The sequence below is a fragment of the Pelophylax lessonae genome (genome assembly GCF_965119305.1).
Source record: "Pelophylax lessonae genome assembly, chromosome: 6".
Lineage (NCBI taxonomy): Eukaryota > Metazoa > Chordata > Amphibia > Anura > Ranidae > Pelophylax > Pelophylax lessonae.
In genome coordinates this window covers 190,812,842-190,830,149 of record NC_138773.1, presented here as the reverse complement: position 1 = coordinate 190,830,149, position 17,308 = coordinate 190,812,842, and the positions used below count along the sequence as shown (strand labels likewise).

At 42.5% G+C, this 17,308-nt stretch overlaps 1 protein-coding gene across 2 annotated transcripts in view; it reads left to right on the top strand.

Annotated features, from left to right (window-relative positions):
- Positions 1-17,308, top strand: part of BMPR2 (bone morphogenetic protein receptor type 2) — a 300,991-nt gene that overhangs the window by 116,775 nt on the left and 166,908 nt on the right. For both annotated transcript variants that reach the window (XM_082260862.1, XM_082260861.1), the window contains exon 2: positions 13,639-13,812. In XM_082260862.1, coding sequence (XP_082116988.1) covers positions 13,639-13,812 — 174 coding nt within the window. The remainder of the gene's footprint in view (positions 1-13,638; positions 13,813-17,308) is intronic.

Below are 17,308 nucleotides of genomic sequence, written 5' to 3'. Positions count from 1 at the left end.
TGTTTTTACCGCGATTTGCGTTTTGCATTTTTAAATCTGCCCAACAACAAATTTTCCCCCAAAAAAAGCCTAAAAAACGCAAATCACTGCCAAATAGCAGTTAAAAAACTGCGAAAAGCACAGCAAAAAGCACTGCAGAAATGGTCAAAAGCAACATGCATAGATGTGAATCGAGCCTAAAGCTGGATACATACTATACAACTTTTGTTGTTCGATTTTCTTTAGATTAAAGCCCCGTACACACGTGCAGATTGTCGGCCGAAAAGATTCGGCCGACGACCGATCGGCCGATTTTCGGCTTGTTAGTATGATGCTTCCGACAGCCGACAGTGCACTTTCGGCCGAACAAAATCTGTCGTGCAAGCATTAAAATTTTTGTATGCCGACACCAGAACGGCCGATTGTTCGCCAGTCAGTACAGATTTCGGCCGACAGACAGCAGATTTGCAAGACTGGGCATGCTCAGAAAAGAAAAAAGACAAGGAAAGTGAACCATCACATGACATCACTTCTGCAGTCGGCTGTTGTTGGCCGACAAAATTTGTGTGCAGTCTTTTGCAGTTTTCAACAGACACGACAGCCCTGGACAAAAGACGGCCGATCGTTTGGCCGACGATCGGTACGTGTGTACGGGGCTTTACCTTCAACTATGTAGTGCTGAATTTCACAGACAGGTTTGGATCGGATAGCGGTGTCAGCGAACATGTCATCTGCTGCTCCATAGGGACGCATGGAGCATGGACCATCCAATCAGGTCCGCCTGAAAAAAACTGAGAGGAGGACCTTATCGGAAAGCCCATGTGAAAGGGGCCTGAAGGAAAAAATCCAAAGAAAATTGTATAGTGTGTATCTAGCTTAAAGGCCCGTACACACGATCTGTCGTCCGTTTTTTGTGGCATGCTAGTCTGATGTGGAAAGTGAAGAGGTTATTTTCATACAAATTTTCCCGTACGACAGAATTCTACTTCAGAATTGATGTCATGTGTTGGATTGCTTTGTATGTGTTCTTTCGTCTCTGAGCATGCCTAGTCTTGCTCTTAAGATTTTTTTCCGTTGAAATCTGTACTAATGAGACGAAAATCGGACGTTGTATTACAGACGACAAAAATTTTAATTTCTGCACATCAGGATTTTGTCAGCCGAAAAGTCGGAGTTGGCTGTCGAAAGCACCATACTAACAATCCGAAAATCGGCAGAACGGTCGTCGGACAAATTTTCTCTACAGATTTTCTTATCGTGTGTACGGGCCTTTAGACTTCATGCACACTTTAGCACACTTTGACGTTTCAGATTTTTTTATTTCTGCCCCTCTATGTTAGCTTATGTGTCCATGGCTGTCTAGAGAAATTTAGAAAAAAAGGAGCATTTGCAGCCAGAAATCGCGAACGTCCAAGTGCTTTGGTTAATTTTTGAAGCTGCTTATCTCCTGCCAGGACAAAAGCATTTAGGAGATCCCCAATGTGCATGGGGCCTAAAGGTCCCCATAGAAATAGGTATTTATCTAATCTTATGGGTTTCAGGAAGAATGTTGCTTGGCAATCAGGTCTCGTCTTCTTAATATCCAGTAATCCGTGGATCAGGTGACAATAATGATGTCAGGAGTAGGGTTGCCACCTCATCCCTTTAAACCAGGACACACAATAATTACACAGGTTCTGTGGCTGATTAAGGTGGTAAATAAAGTTAACTTGGTGCCTTATGTGCTTATGTGTGTAATTTTATATGTGACGTGGATTAAAGGGATGTGGTGGCAACAATAGTCAGGAGGCACGTTTAGGCTGGGTTCACATATATGCACATTGGATGCAGGTTTCCAATTCGCATGGCAGGATCAGTTTGATCAGCTCTTAATAGAGCCTGTTCACACAGCTTCAGGGCGGCTGTGGTCCACATTTGGAAAGGGTCCTGTGCATCTACTGGTCCGATTCAGGTACAAATTCAGGCAAAGATACGGACCGGATACACACCGGAATCGGTGAACGGGGAAGCACCGGACCCCATGCTGTGAGACGCAGCCTCAGACCACAGCAGCAATCCCTTGCTGATTGACCCTGGGGGAGGGGGAAAAGGTTATTAGCTTGATTGGATTTCCTATCCAACATGCATTTATTTTGTCTGCCTCTTTGTTTGGGGTATGTTCAAAATCAGGGTGTATTTTTTTTTGTGGGAGTGGTTAAAAGTGTGCATTATCATATGGTGTCCCCAAATTTTTCTGGTCTGGTAACCTTATGGTAGGTACATACAGGTAGTTTTTTTTTCATTCAACCCAGTGGGTTGAGAGGTTGCTGTACTAACTAGACGATGTTAGTGTGGCGATCTTCCCCGCTGAGCTATTGTATTCCTATTGTATGTCCATTTACACCCACCTACCTCCGTGTCCAATTAGGCTTGAAAAAAAAAAACGGGAAAGGACTCCGTCCTCTTCTAATTAGGCAAAGCAGATCAGAGGTAGCGGAATGAAAATGAACTCCATTTACTCTTAGCCATCCATAGAGCAGAGTGGGCTCTCTTCCGTGTCCACTCTGGAAAACCTGTGCGGTCACGAATGTGTCATCTGCCCGCTCTCCTCCAATTAGCTCACAGATCCCCTGCTGATGGCAGTAGAATCTGCCCCGTGTGAAAGGGGCCTAAAAGTATCTTGCTTTGGGTTTTTACCATAAGTAAATGATAGCTGATGTAAATGAAATATAGCTTTGTAAATGTTAACAGGACAGTTGTAAAATGATGAAAACACACGTGAACGCTGCATGTCAGAAGTGTGGCCCTCAACCAGCGTGATTCTGTCAAACAACAGGAAGGACAGCTAATGACATGTTGAGTAAACACGGCATTATCTCTCCAGGAATGGTTGTACATGTTATCTAGGTCACAGGTAACATGAAGGTCAAAGGTTGACAGGTCATTCCACACTAATCAGGAAAGCAAACATCAGTGAAACCTAGAAGCCTGCTGAATGTCAGACAAGGAACTTTCAAATGAAAAGCTGCTAAATAATATAACCTTGTCCCATGGCCTCAGAATTTCCACTTTAGGTGCATCGCAGACATGAAATGACAGATGACAGAGGTCATAGTAGATGGCACCTAATCCTGCTGACTGTCAAAGATCTCATAAAGTCTGTCCTGTTTTGGTTTTCCCAGATGATAGGCTGATTGCGGCCTTCTGCTCCTAGCTGCCCACCTCCTTAGCCATTTGCCTACTGGGCACTTTCACCCCTTTCCTGCCAAGGCCAATTTTCAGCTTTCAGCACCTTTGCACTTTGAATGACAATTGCGCAGTCATGCAACGCTATACCCAAGTGAAACTTTTGTCATTTTTTTCACACAAATAGAGATTTATTTTGCTGGTATTTAATCACAACTGTTTTTTTTTTTTTTTTGCTAAACTCTAAGGAAGGAGTATGGTTATATTCAGGTTTAGGTTTATGACTAAGACTCTTACGGGAGATTCAGTTCGGATTCGGCCAGGGTTAGGACTAAGTGGCATATGGATTTTGGACACTAGAAATCAGTACATCGCATACACATGTCTGGCATCTTCAATAGACACATTTTTCTGATCATTTCAGTTTTATTAGCTGCCTATTTTGTTCAATTTAATCCAGTGTGCTTTGAGCACAGTGCTGTAACTATAACAATTTTAAATTCATCTTGTAGTTTTTCATCTTGTAGTCTCTTGCGGAGAAAGAAGCCAATGGACTATATACAATACACAGTTTTGCCATCCCATGAGATAGTAACAAAGACAGCCTCCATGAGAGGGTACGGGAGATGCGATTTTGAATCCGTCTTGTGTGAGATTACCTAGTACGGGTAATTCCCCTGTGTCCTAACATGGATAAGGTGCTAAGGGGCACTGAACACTTATACCTGTAAAAACCTATATATAACCAGTTTAGGTGGGGCAAGCTCAGGAGTATCCAACCATGCCTGCCAGATAGAAGAGAACTTGCAGTTGGCATTTATATACACTACATAACTGAAGGTAAATCTAAAGGAAATTGAATAAGAAAATTAGCCTTAGTTTAGTAGTGATTGACAGCACACCAACATTAGTAGAAACCCTGCTGTTGATTCATAGGGTTTCTTTTGTATGCTTGGTAAGGTATGTAAGCTTCTAGACCAGGGGTCTCCAAACGTTCTAAGCAAAGGGCTGCTTTACTGTTGTTCAGACATTGGGGAGGCAGGATTGTGGCCAGTTGGAGCAGAAAATGTCCTGGCTTCAATAGGAGGAATAGTAACCCATATTTAGTATTAGTGGAGGAGTAATGTCCCATCATTGGGAGGAATAGTGCCCCAAAGGGCCAGATAAAAACCAGTAGAGGGCCACATTCGTCTCTCTGGCTGCAGTTTGGAGACCTCTGTCCTTGACTATCCATCAACTACAGTTTTTTTATTTCTGTGTTATTTGGCTAGTCGAGCAGGACAAGCAACCTTCATCTACTTCAGCTTCATTGATCAGTATACAGACAGTCTTATCACTTCCTACATAAATGATTTAAGCTGACTACCAGGTAATCAAAGCAACTTTACACAACAGTTGAGTCATTGCTGCTAGAGATCCCTATAATTAACAGATGACAGTATTCAATTACCACATGAAATTTCTGCAGAGACTATGGCATTTTGTAGTAGTCTTTCAGCCCCCATGATGATAAAACCATATGCTTCTAAAGGATGCTGCCAAGACTAGATATTAAAGATTAAAAATATGCAATCTGTCAGAGAAGAGCGTACAGTAGATTTGCCTCAATATAAACCTCTTCAGTTATTGACACGGGGGTCTAAAGGCAGCCTCACTAAAGGCAGACTAACAGATTACGGTACGACCACTTTGAAAGTGGTATTTTTGGCTGATTTTTTTCATTGTGTGTACTAGATGCCAACAGAAGGAGCAGTGCCACTACCCATACATCTCACCAATAAGCTAGCTCCCAGATGCCCGATCCACAGCCGTTTAAGTTAAGTTTGAGTACATATGTAGAAAGATGATCCGCAAACCGGTAGTTGCTCTTAAAAAATCTTTATCCTTATTCAGGAACCACAGAACTGCTGATAAGATCAGTGGACGCGTTTCACCCTTTGGTCATAACTCATATGACTAAGGCCTTATAGGCTGAAACGTGTCAACTGATCTTATCAGCAGTTCTGTGGTTCCTGAATAAAGATGAAGATTTTTTAAGAGCAACTACCGGTTTGCGGATCATCTTTTTACATGTACTAGGCATTAGTCTTGGGAAATCCATTCTTATGAGGGTGGAGGTCATACCCTGGATGACTCTTCCCAGAACAAGAATTAATCTGACACGTTTGATTTTTGACCGCCTGTTACTTTCTCTTCGATGTAACTGGACCCTTAGAATGTCTTTCTGCCCTCTCCAATCTGAGCATGCATGTCTTTTCAAAAAAACTATTTTAGGTCTGTTTGCAATATAATGTATGGGTAGTTTTAGACACAAAATTTGGGGACCAAAACTGTACAAAGGCAGGTCAATAAAGTAGCATTGACATTAACCACTTCAATACAGGGCAGTTACACCCCCTTCCTGCCCAGGCCAATTTTCAGCTTTTAATGCTGTTGCATTTTGAATGACAATTGCGCGGTCAGGCAACACTGTACCTAAACCAAATTTATGTAATTTTTTTCCCACAAATAGGGCTTTCTTTTGGTGGCATTTGATCACCGCAAGGTTTTTTCTTTTTTGCTACACAAATAAAAAAACTGAAGAGTTTGAAAAAAAAAAAGTTTTTTGTTTATGTTAGAAAATTTTGTAAATAGATACATTTTTTCCTGCACTGATGAGGCTGCACTGACAGGCACTGTTGGGGTGGCACTGATTGGGTGGGACTAATATGCAGCACTGATGGGTATTGATAAGCGGCACTGATCTGCAGCACTGATGGGCACTGATATGTGGCACTGATAGGTAGCACTGATATGCAGCATTGGTGGGCACTGATAGGTGGCACTGATGGGCAATAATGGGCACTGGTGGGCGACACTGATAGATTGCAATGATGGGCACTGGTGGGCGGCGATATATGGCAATCATGGGGCAGCTCTGATGGGGAGGGCACTGAAAGGGTCCCTGATTGCAATTCCTGATAGTCATGGGTGGGCATCCCTGGTGGCCATGGGTGGGCAATCCCTGGTGGCTCTAGTGGCACCCCCCCAAGGGTCTGCACTGGTAATTAATGCTCTGATTACCAGTGCTGACCCCCCACCGTGTCAGGAGAGCCACAGATCGGCTCTCCTCTACTCGTGCCTTTTAGGCACGAACTGAGGAAAGCCGATCAACGGCTCTTCCTATTTACTATGTGACCAGCTGTGGTTGGACACAGCTGGTCACATGGTAAAGAGCCTACGTCAGTTTTTCCGCCGTCAATCCGCTATAGGGCGGGTGGCAAGTGGTTAAACATTAAATGAGAAGTATGGGAATCACTTTTTTTAAAAATCATACTTACCTAGCCGAATGCAGCATTGGTCTATCCTCCGCCGGCCTTTACACTAAGAACCGAGTGATCAAACACTGCCAATCACTTGGTTCTCACAGCTCCCTGAGCAGAGAGCTGGTAACTGTCAGTCAGCAGCTCTCTGCTCTGGACCTCCCCCCCCCCACGCGCTCACTGGAGCATTGGGCTGTGGAGGGGGCGGGAGCGGCTTGCCCCAGAACGGACCGGCTCTGTGATGTCAGCAAACTTCAGCCCGCTGTCTGCTGAAAACGGGCCACAGGAGTGAAAAACGATCTGCACTCCTTTGATCCACAGGAGAGGAACAGGCAAACGAGCTTTGGCGTTACTTCTCCTTTAAACCTGGTTCTATATGCAAGGCAATCTTGGGCTACCATAGCGATTCATGGCTAGCTTTTTTTGTTTTAGACAGAGGTGACTTGAATGGCCATTCAGATATCCCAGACCTGAAATGTTAAGTGCACATACTATGACTGTATCTGCTGGTGGCAAGCTGTGATCATTTTATAAGCAGGTGCATTTTATTCTTGTCTAATAGATTAACTGATCTATGAATAGCCCAAATTGTGGCTGTCCGTGTTTCAATTCAATTGTTTGATAATCTGCCTATTTCAGTAACCGGTCTATGGAAACCAAATTGTGTGTGGATATTTTTAAGGTTGACTTGAAAACAAGACAATCAGGGTGGAACATTTTTTTTGATTGTTTTCAACATTTGTGTAGCATGCGTGCTAAAGCCAGCCAATTTCTTTCATATCTTTTTTCAAAGGCTTTCATAGCATGAAGATAAAAAATCAACTAAACACAGTGTGAAAATGAACTCATTCGAAGCTAATAAAAAAAAAAAAGCGAACGTGTGTGGCACATTAAAAGCAATTACCGTACCTAAAATATGATGAAAAATTCTGATCAAGTCTAAAATGTTGATGTGTGTGGCCAGCGTAAAGATAGATATAGGAATTTGATTAGATGGGCAAGGTGCTAACCAACCTCCAGGTATTGTGTGATATTTCATGTATGGCCTATGAAGAAGGGCAGGGAAGATGCATTGCAGGCACCTCTGATTCCAGATCATCAAGGTGAAAATAAAAGCAATTGGATAGAATGTGATTGGCAGTGTCTGCTGATAACCCACAGGTATTCGATCCTCTCCTGAGCTGGAGCAAAATAGCTGGATTGGATTGGTTGTCATCTAATGTCAATAGGTTCTTTAAAGTCTTTGTCAAACTATTTTTTGTAGTTGCGGATTGAGTGGGGAAAAATGAAGCCGGCCATAAACGGTTCAAATCTCGTCTGGTTTAGTAGGGATCGACTAAGATTCAAACCATGTATGGGCAGACTGAATGTTCCCAAGTTGATCGATCAATCAACTTGGGCACAACCAGCCTGCTGGATTTTATATGCGATTATTTCAAGTGGCTGTTATAGCCGCTATCAATAATCACTGTCTCGGTAGGGGGCAATAGCTTTGCAGGAGGGATTACTGAATCAACATTGTCTGCAATCCGTAGTAGCAGGAAAGAAATTCACTCATTCTATCCGGGGCTCTGTTAAAGAGGTTTACTCTTACTTCCTGCCCCACTGACAGCCATTTTACTGGGTAGGACGTAGGATAGAATCTTTAAAAGGCACACAGATAGAAATAAAACTTTGACAGGTTCTAGCCTCCCCCTGCTCTACTAGAAAAAATCATTTTTATTTCTGTCTGTGTTGCTATTGAGAACCTGAGTAACCCCTGAGGACGTCAGACATAGACTGACGAAACGGCGCTGGGTGGTGCTTGAGATACGTCATTTCCGGTCAGCACAAACCGGTGATTCCTATATAATACATGCTGATCTCTGTCTTCTTTGATGTAAGTTCAATACAACCTTCTTTTTTAAATAAATGATTTATAATATACTGCACCATGAGAGTGTTTCTTCTTCTCCCTCTCTATTTGGCAACATTGGAGCGTTGAATACACTATTTATATATTGTACATATTGAATAGGTGACAGCAGCGGTTTGAAATCATTCCTGTGACCTCATGTATAAAATCTTGGATTTTCCCGTATGCGCAATTTGACTCCCTGTAATAGGGGTCAATTAAGTCTGGTGAGTGTATAGTGCATATGCATGCTGGTGAAGAGGAAGCTTTCCTATACTCACTGAGGACGCTATCCACATGTGGGATTATATATGGACTTCACAATTTTCATGTATTTTTTATAATTTAAATGAAGGCTTATTTGTCTATTTACTATTGTTTTTTACACTATGGTGATATTATGATGTAAGAGCGCGGTTTCTTTGTTTTTTTCAGGGTATAGGTGTTTTTTACACTTTACAACACGCGGCTCTATATTGTAGTTTATTAGTTTTTTAGTTATTGATTTGCGTGGGTTTAGAACCTATCAGATTCCTATATTTTCTTTTAACCTTACAGTGTAACCCTTATGTACTGTATCTAAAACTAGGGAAAAAACTTTTGCTGGACATACTCTTTAGGACTTGCTCATGCTCAATCAGATCTTAGTTATGAAATCTACCCGTCTTTTCAGACACTTCTACAGTCCACTATTCTCTGTGGCCATCCTATCTGATTTATACAAAAATGTGCAGTTAAAGGGTCTTTTCCAGTGGTAGATCAGACATAGGATCTGATGTGTAAGACCTCAAGTCGGACGACATGTAATGTTCAATGTTTCCTTATTAGAGCTGTCTTTACTGAAACTACACAAGTCTGTTCGACTTTAGAAAAGGTTCCTGCACTACTTTGGTCCGATTTAGATACGGCTTCAAGGCCAAAGTGTTAAAAGTCAGAAAGTTGCCCAACTTCGGAATCGGGCTACTGTCAACCAAGCCTTAGGCAGGCCATAGACGATTCGAATTTCGTTCGAAAATCGTAAATGGCAGTGTTATCGAACGATTTTCGTATTGTTAGTGTGGTATGTAAAACGTTCGATTTTCGTACGACAGCAAAAATTCACATATCCAACATGTTGGGTTTTTTTGCGAAAATCGGCCGAATTTCGTATCATTAGTGGGGGAGTTGTATGATTTCGCCTAACAAAACACAGAACAGTAGGGAGTGTGTCCGGTAAAGATGTGGTTAAAAGGCACAAAAAATAGTGTTTTGTCGTACGATTTTCGGCTCACATTGATGGTACACTCGATGATGTGCACGAGTTGCGCTTTCGTTTATCGAACGATAAATCGTACGTAATTCGAATCGTCTATGGCCTGCCTTAGGCTTCATTTTCACGGGACAGTTGAAAACCTCTCATGAACAGTGGAACTTCAAAGCTAGTAACCAGCGGTTAATAACATCAGTTTTGGTTGGTCTCTCCCTCTCCCCCTCTCCTTCCAGCGGGTGTTTATTCAAGCCAATATGGCCAGCCATATACGAAGAAAATTTCTGTCCCGCAACCACGGCTTGCAGGAAAGAAAATTACTATTCCACCATCAACACAGTCAGTGTTGATGGTGGAATTCCTCCCGTGGAGCAATTGTGCTCTCCTGGCGAGGGCGGCTTTTTCCGCTGAGAGAGCACAATGATTATTGTTAGCGCTCAACTTGGGGACATTCAGCCTGCCCACACCTGCTTCGAACCTTGCCCAGTTTCTGCTCAGCCGGTAGAGATTCGAACTGTTTATGGCCAGCTTGTGTCTCAAGCTGCTGTGAGGATGGTGATAACAAACCACTGTCTTCACATGCTAACTTTTGCATTTTTTCCTTATATTGGAGGTTGCTGTTAAATCTAAGGAAGAAGTATGTTTATTATCAGGTTTAGGTTCATGACTATGACTCTTACGAGGGTTTCAGGTTGTACTCGGCCAGGGTTAGGACTAGGTGGCATATGGATGTTGGACACTAGAAATTAGTACATCCAATACACGTCTGCCATCTTAGATAAATACTGTACTTTTTTCCGGTCATTAATTAATTATTCATTTTTTTTCACTGCTTATTTTATTCAGTTTAATCCAGTGTGCATGGAGCACAGTGCTGTAACTATAATAACTATTTTAAATTTATCTTGTACTTGGGGGGCACAGTGGTGTAGCGGTTAGCACTTTCGCCTAACAGCAAAAGGGGTCGCTGATTTGAATCCAAACCACGACACTACCCGCTTGGAGTTTGCATGTTCTCCCTGTGTCTGTGTGGGTTTCCTCCAGGTCTCCTCCAGTTTCCTCCCACACTCCAAAGACATGCTGGTAGGTAAATTGGCCCTAGTATGTGTATGTTTGAATGTGAGATAAGGACCTTAGATTGTAAGCTCCTTGAGGGTAAGGACTGATGTGAATGTACAATGTACTGTATATGTAAAGAGCTGCGGAAATTGACGGCGCTATATAAGTACAGTAAAACCTTGGTTTGAGAGTAACTTGGTTTAAGAGCGCTTTGCAAGACAAGCAAAATTTTCAAATAAATTTTGACTTGATATACAAGCGATGTCTTGATATACAAGTAGCCTCAAGTCACAGCTGAGTATAAAAGAGAAGAGAGGCGCCTCTAAGTGTAGCAATATGGTTACATTTAATGAAGGTACAACATTTAGCAACTCACATGGTTGATGATTGGAACTGGCACATTTAAGGATGCAGGCATCAGGGGTAAAGCTGTCCAGATAGGACCATCCTCGGCACTGTCATCTACGTCATCCTTTCCATGCTGCCCCTCGCTTTCAGATCGCTTTACTGCGGGGTGGTCTTCCTGGTCAGGATTACAGACTGGCAGCCGGCAGTGCAGAAGATGGTCTATGTGGACAGCTTTACACCGGATGCCTGCATACTTAGATGTGCCTGTTTTATTCATCAATCATGTGAGTTGCTAAATGTTGAACCTTCATTATATGGAACCATATTGCTACACTTAGAGGCGCCTCTCTTTTTTTTTATACCCTGTAACTCCTGCTGGATTTTGCTTCCAATCCCCTTGTGGAAGCGGCTATTTGTGGATGGACATTTTATGGTTACAAAACCTATCGCAATGCTATAATCTTTTTATATGGACTATAAATTGAAGGATTTATGAATAAATGGTTGTGGAACAAATCATCCGAGTTTCCATTATTTCTTATGGGAAAATTCGCTTTGATATAAGAGTGCTTTGGATTACAAGCATGCTTCCGGAACGAATTATGCTCGCAATCCAAGGTTTTACTGTACCTGAAATAAATCAAATAAATACTTGTCTTACTATAGTAAGGTGTATTTTGATTGGTTGCTGCTCTTAGCACTTTAAACTTTGTTCTGAGTTCTGTGTATTGAATAAGTTCTTAGGTCGTTATACCCATTGGTCCCTCATAAGCCTAAAACAGAGGCATAATATTGAACATGGGAGTTGGATAAGGAAAAAACATATAGATTGAATAGGCTTTAGCCTTCCAATAGTGGTCTCACGGTAGAAAGAACAGCTGAGTATTCTGGGATTATACATCTGTCAGTGAGAGCGAAATGTCATCATGTGACTTGACGCATGCAGCATGGTGTCTTATTGCTGCTCACTTTTATTTAAAGGACCAAATGAAAAGTCTGCTTGTCTTTACTCAGTAATATGTGCCTGATTAAAAATATTTTCTTGCATTCAAAAGTATTCATTAAAAAAATAAAGAACTCCTTGCTAACCTTAATAGAAGTAGGGTTCAAATCCACAGTTATAACATGTTGAGCAGGAAATGGGGACATACAGAAAACAAAAAATGAATGCATGTATACCTAAACATTAAATTTAAACTTCAGACAAATAAAAAAGGACACAAAGGAATGCAGCTCTGTATTCATGAAATACTCAGTTTGAATATTTGGCATCAGCCGCTTTCAACCCCCGGGCCTTCAGAGCAGAGCTCAGAGTGGGAAAGGAAAAAGCAGGGCTAGGAGCCAATCGGGTGTGCTGCAGTTTTCATGTGCTAAGGAGTATGCTGAGAGAAGGAGAGATCAGAGTGACAGATGTGCTGCTTTCCCTTCACTGTCCATAGACGAAATATTGCCCAATGAGCGTGCCATGCATTACTCACTCATCAGATGGAGATGACACTTGAGTGAGCAATGGCTGTCACATTCACTTTGCAACAATTAGATTTTTTTCTATACCAAGTACAGAGGAAAGATTATGGTAAACTCTTCATTGTGTCCTTCACTGTCCAGTTGCAGGCTGGGGAGAGGGACAAGACCGAATTGTATTGCTTAAAGTGGCTGTAAAGGCTGAAGTTTTTGTACCTTCATGCATTGAATGCATGAAGGTAAAAAACCTTCTCTGTGATGGTCCCCCCCTAATACTCACCTGAGCCCCCTCTTGATCCAGCGATGTGCACGAGACCCTCCTGGATCAGACAGCAGTGGGTCAATCACTGCCAGTGAGCCAATGAGGATTGAGCAGGGGGCAGGGTCGAGCCGTTCCACAGCTCTATGTGTCTTCTGAACGATTGAGTGGGGCTTGAGAGTGAGCATGCACCGGTGCCCCCATAGCAAGCAGCTTGCTATTGGGGGCACCGGTTAAGGGGGAGGAGCTAGAAGCACTGGTGGGGGACCTAAGAGTAGAGGACCAGGGCTGCTCTGTGCACAACCATTACACAGAGCAGGTGAGTATAACATGTTTCTTATTTAAAAGAAAAACAACACAAACCTTTAATATCACTTTATCTGCAGTAGAAAAACATCAAATGGCCAGCCAAAATGTGCTATACAAATGATTTGGGAGTTAAAACAGCTCTCATTTATTTATTATATAGATAGATAGATAGATAGATAGATAGATAGATAGATAGATAGATAGATAGATAGATAGATAGATAGATAGATAGATAGATAGATAGATAGATAGATAGATAGATAGATAGATAGATAGATAGATAGATAGATAGATAGATAGATAGATAGATAGATAGATAGATATAGATATATATCTATATATATACTACATGTGCGTATTTAGCTGCTTGCCTGTAGTTCAGCTATAAACACACGGCGGGAGCACCTTGCAACATTTTTTATCACAGTTTGTATTTTTTTTTAGTTTACTGTGGATGAACTATATGTTTATTTTCAATTACGAGGCCTGAGCTAACCTCCAGTGGTGGCATTATACAGACAACGTGTTTGCAGCAGCTATGTAGTTTGTATTTGCTGTTGTGGTAACAGAACATGCAGATTAATCTTCCTTCTGGCATATTTTTCTTCTCCAGCTGCTCAGAATGAAGAGCGTTTGTGCGCCTACAAAGATCCCAACCAGCAGGACCAGGGAGTCAGCGAAAGTCAGATATCCCCTGAGAATGGCACTGTGGAGTGTTCCAAGGGAAGCACCTGCTTTGGCTTATGGGAAAAAACCAGGGATGGGGAAATCAATCTCGTCAAGCAAGGCAAGTAAAGAATAATCTGGATATAGATTTCTAATCAATCGTGTTTCTGTTTCTTAATGTATTATTTTGTGTAAAAATGAAAGCGCACAAGTCCTATGGTGTTAGGCACATATTTACTGGTGGTTGCAGATTTTCTTTCCAAACTATTATCAACCAGTTACAACACAGACATACATATTGTATACTAGGGTAACAATTATTTTTATATCTCCCGAATGACTGGATTAAAAGTGCTGCTTCTAAGGCCTCATTAACACAGGGCATTTGTAAAAACACGCTTTTAGAAGTGTTTTGTATTGGCGTTAATGCACGTTTTAGCCACGTTTAGCAGCCTTTCTCTGCCCTCTTCTATTTTCCAACCTCAAATCCAACTACTACAGCTTAAAAACCTCTGATGTGGCCTAACGCTGTATGTGGCGTTAAGCAGCTCTGCGCCCCGAGCCCACCCTTTTTTGAAGCCTATTAGAGCCTGTGGCTCTAATCGCGTGCTTCAAAAAAAAAAAAACCTATTGAACTCCATGCGTCTTGCGCCCTGCTTGTAGATTAGGGGGCCGGACGCAAGGATGGGGGGGCGGCGCCCCTGCGCCCCCGCAGCAACAATGGACGGCCCGCCCCTGGACAATGCTATTACTTTAAAGTGGTTGTAAACCCTTACATATATCCAGTGAAGTGACTGGCCTCAGGTGATACGCAGAGATTAAACAAATCCTCCTACATAAGTTATACTTGTTTATCTGCCGTCAGAACAAAAGGGGGTGGAGAGCCGAAGTTACATTCTGCAGAGCTCAGTAAGGAGAGCTTTGACAGCTGATTGGAGAGAAGAGACACACCCCCTTCTTTTATCATACAGGAACAGAGCTGAGGCTACCAATCAGCTGGAGGTCCCTCCCCTGTCACCGTTTTTCTCTTGGTGTCAGAAAAACTTGTCAGAAGTGATTCATGCTGATAGCAGAGGAATGCAGCAGACAAAGATGACACTTAAAATCTGTACTGACTGACGAACAATCGGCCGTTTTATTGACGGCCAACAAAAATTTTATAGCATGCACACCAGATTTTGTTCGGCCGAAAAGTCGCAGTCGGTTGTCGGAATCATCATACTAACAAGCCGATAATCGGCCGATCGGACGTTGGCCGAAAATTTACGGCCAACAATCGGTGCGTGTGTACGAGGCATCAGGCTCCATGCACACAGGACATTCAAAAAAGGCTTTCTGGACGTTTGATTGCTGGCAGGAAACTGCTTTTAACTGCATGTATGCGTGTTTTTCAGGGTCAGCATTTTTGCCCGTTTTTGGAATAATTAGACCAGCTTACATTCAGCTCTGCAATGTAAAAAAATTCTGAGTGTTTTTTGTGGTCAGAAGAACTGCTCTTGAACACAATTTTAGGGCATTTAGACAACAGCCCATGCACTCTCCTGCTGATAAACTTAAATTAAAAAGTCTATGTGTGTATAGGATAACTCAAACTCACAAAAACGTGAGTTTATCAGCTGCAGTGTGCATGAGGACTTATTGCTCCCGATTGAGTACGTTCTAGGGTTGCCACATCATCCCTTTAAACCAGGACACATATTAATTACACAGCTACTGAGGCTGATATAATGCACATAAGGCTGGGTTCACACTGGGGCGGCTTTAAAGTTGCCCGACTCTGAAGCCACCCTGTGCAGTGCTACTTCAGCCTGGCTTGCAAACGACTTCTCCAATAGAAGTCAATGCAAGTCACCCCCAAAGTAGTGCAGGGACTTTTTTCTAAGTCGGAGTGATTTAGATGCTCTGACTTAGAACGGTTCAATTGCACTGAATGGAGCGTGACTTGTCAGGCGGCTAAGTCGTCTGACAAGTTGCCCCAGTGTGAACCGGGACTTAGGCACTAAGTGAGTTTAATTACCACCTTAATCAGCCACGGAACCTGTGTAATTAATGTGTGTCCTGGTTTAAAGGGATGACGTGGCCACCCTAGTACACACTATAGAGGGATATGCTGTATTCATATTTCATGTCTGAGGTTTGCAAACATTTTAAGTCACCAGTGCCCAACCTGCGGCCCTTTCACAGGTTTAATATGACATTCAAGGGCTCCTGCAGACACTAATCTATGTTCCCCTATTGTCCTGTTATAGTAGCGATTTCTAGCAGTCTCATGTAATATGTTTCCAGTCCATGACTGTCTCCTTAAGCGTGCATCGCATACTAGCACATTATGTGAAACTCACCTACAAACTAAGCCCTCGTTGTCACCGATGGAGGCCGCATCCATCTTCACCTGTCTTCCTTCTGGGCACGCACGCGGGGGGCGCTGGTCACGGCACATGGCTCTGAAGAAACGGCACAAGTGGCCATCCGCTGCAAATACAGTAAATATCTCCTTAACGGTGCACGTTTAGGAGATATTTACAGATACAGATATTTACAGTACCTATAAGTAAGCTTTATTATAGGCTTACCTATAGGTACAAACAATCGATGGAGGTTTACTTCCATTTTAAGATTTGTTCCATGGCAAAACAATAGCTAGGGCACCCATACACAAGCAGATGTCAAAGCAAGATCAATAGATAGTATGGCATCTGCCTGTCCATGGATGAGATGTGTGCTGCCACAATCTTTCATGATTTTTCTCCCAATTAACAAGTGTTTGCAGCATGCATGCTGTGAGACTTCTCTGCAGAAAAGGGTACCGTTTTTAGTTTCAAAGCGATTTTCCAGCATGTTTGTAATAAAACTTCTTCCAGCAAGCATAAGCTCTCATTAACACATCCTTATGCTGACCATTGATTATTTTTTTTTTTTCCCTCAGCCCAAAAAAAAAAAAACACACACAAATGAGGTGGATGGAGGAATCCCCCCCCGCCAGGACGCATGACAGCTGTCAGAATACACTGATCACCCACTGCAGCCCATGGTTATTTTTTTTCCCCTCGAAAACACACACAAATTAGGTGGATGGAGGAATCCCCCCGCCATAATGTTGTATTCTGACAGCATGACAGCTGTCAGAATACACTGATCACCCAATGCAGCCCATTGGCTGCAGCTGCTGATCGAGAAACATTTTCCAGCTTGTTCCTTTGACAGAAGTCAATCGAAAAATCAACTTCTGTCAAGCAGTGAACGGCCACACACTAATTAAAATTTGTCTCATCCCCTTTAAGGATGGGTTCACACTGATCTGGTGTGGAAACCGTAGCAAATTCTGTGCGGTTCCTGCATTGCATCAGAATTGCAGGCAGTTCACACTGTGCTCTGCGATTTGCAGGTGTCAATATAAACGTAATGACACCCCAAAATTTTGCAGAACGCAGTGCGAACTGTGGAATTGGATTGCATGGTTCTGAACACCCATGCCATCTGATTCCAGTGCGGACAAATAAAAGGGTCCTGCGTAAATTGAGCTCACTGAATTCACATGTCATTTGTACAGGAATCCGATGCGATTCGTGTATAAATGACATGCGATGTGGAAGACCGCATAGGTGTGAACCCGGCCT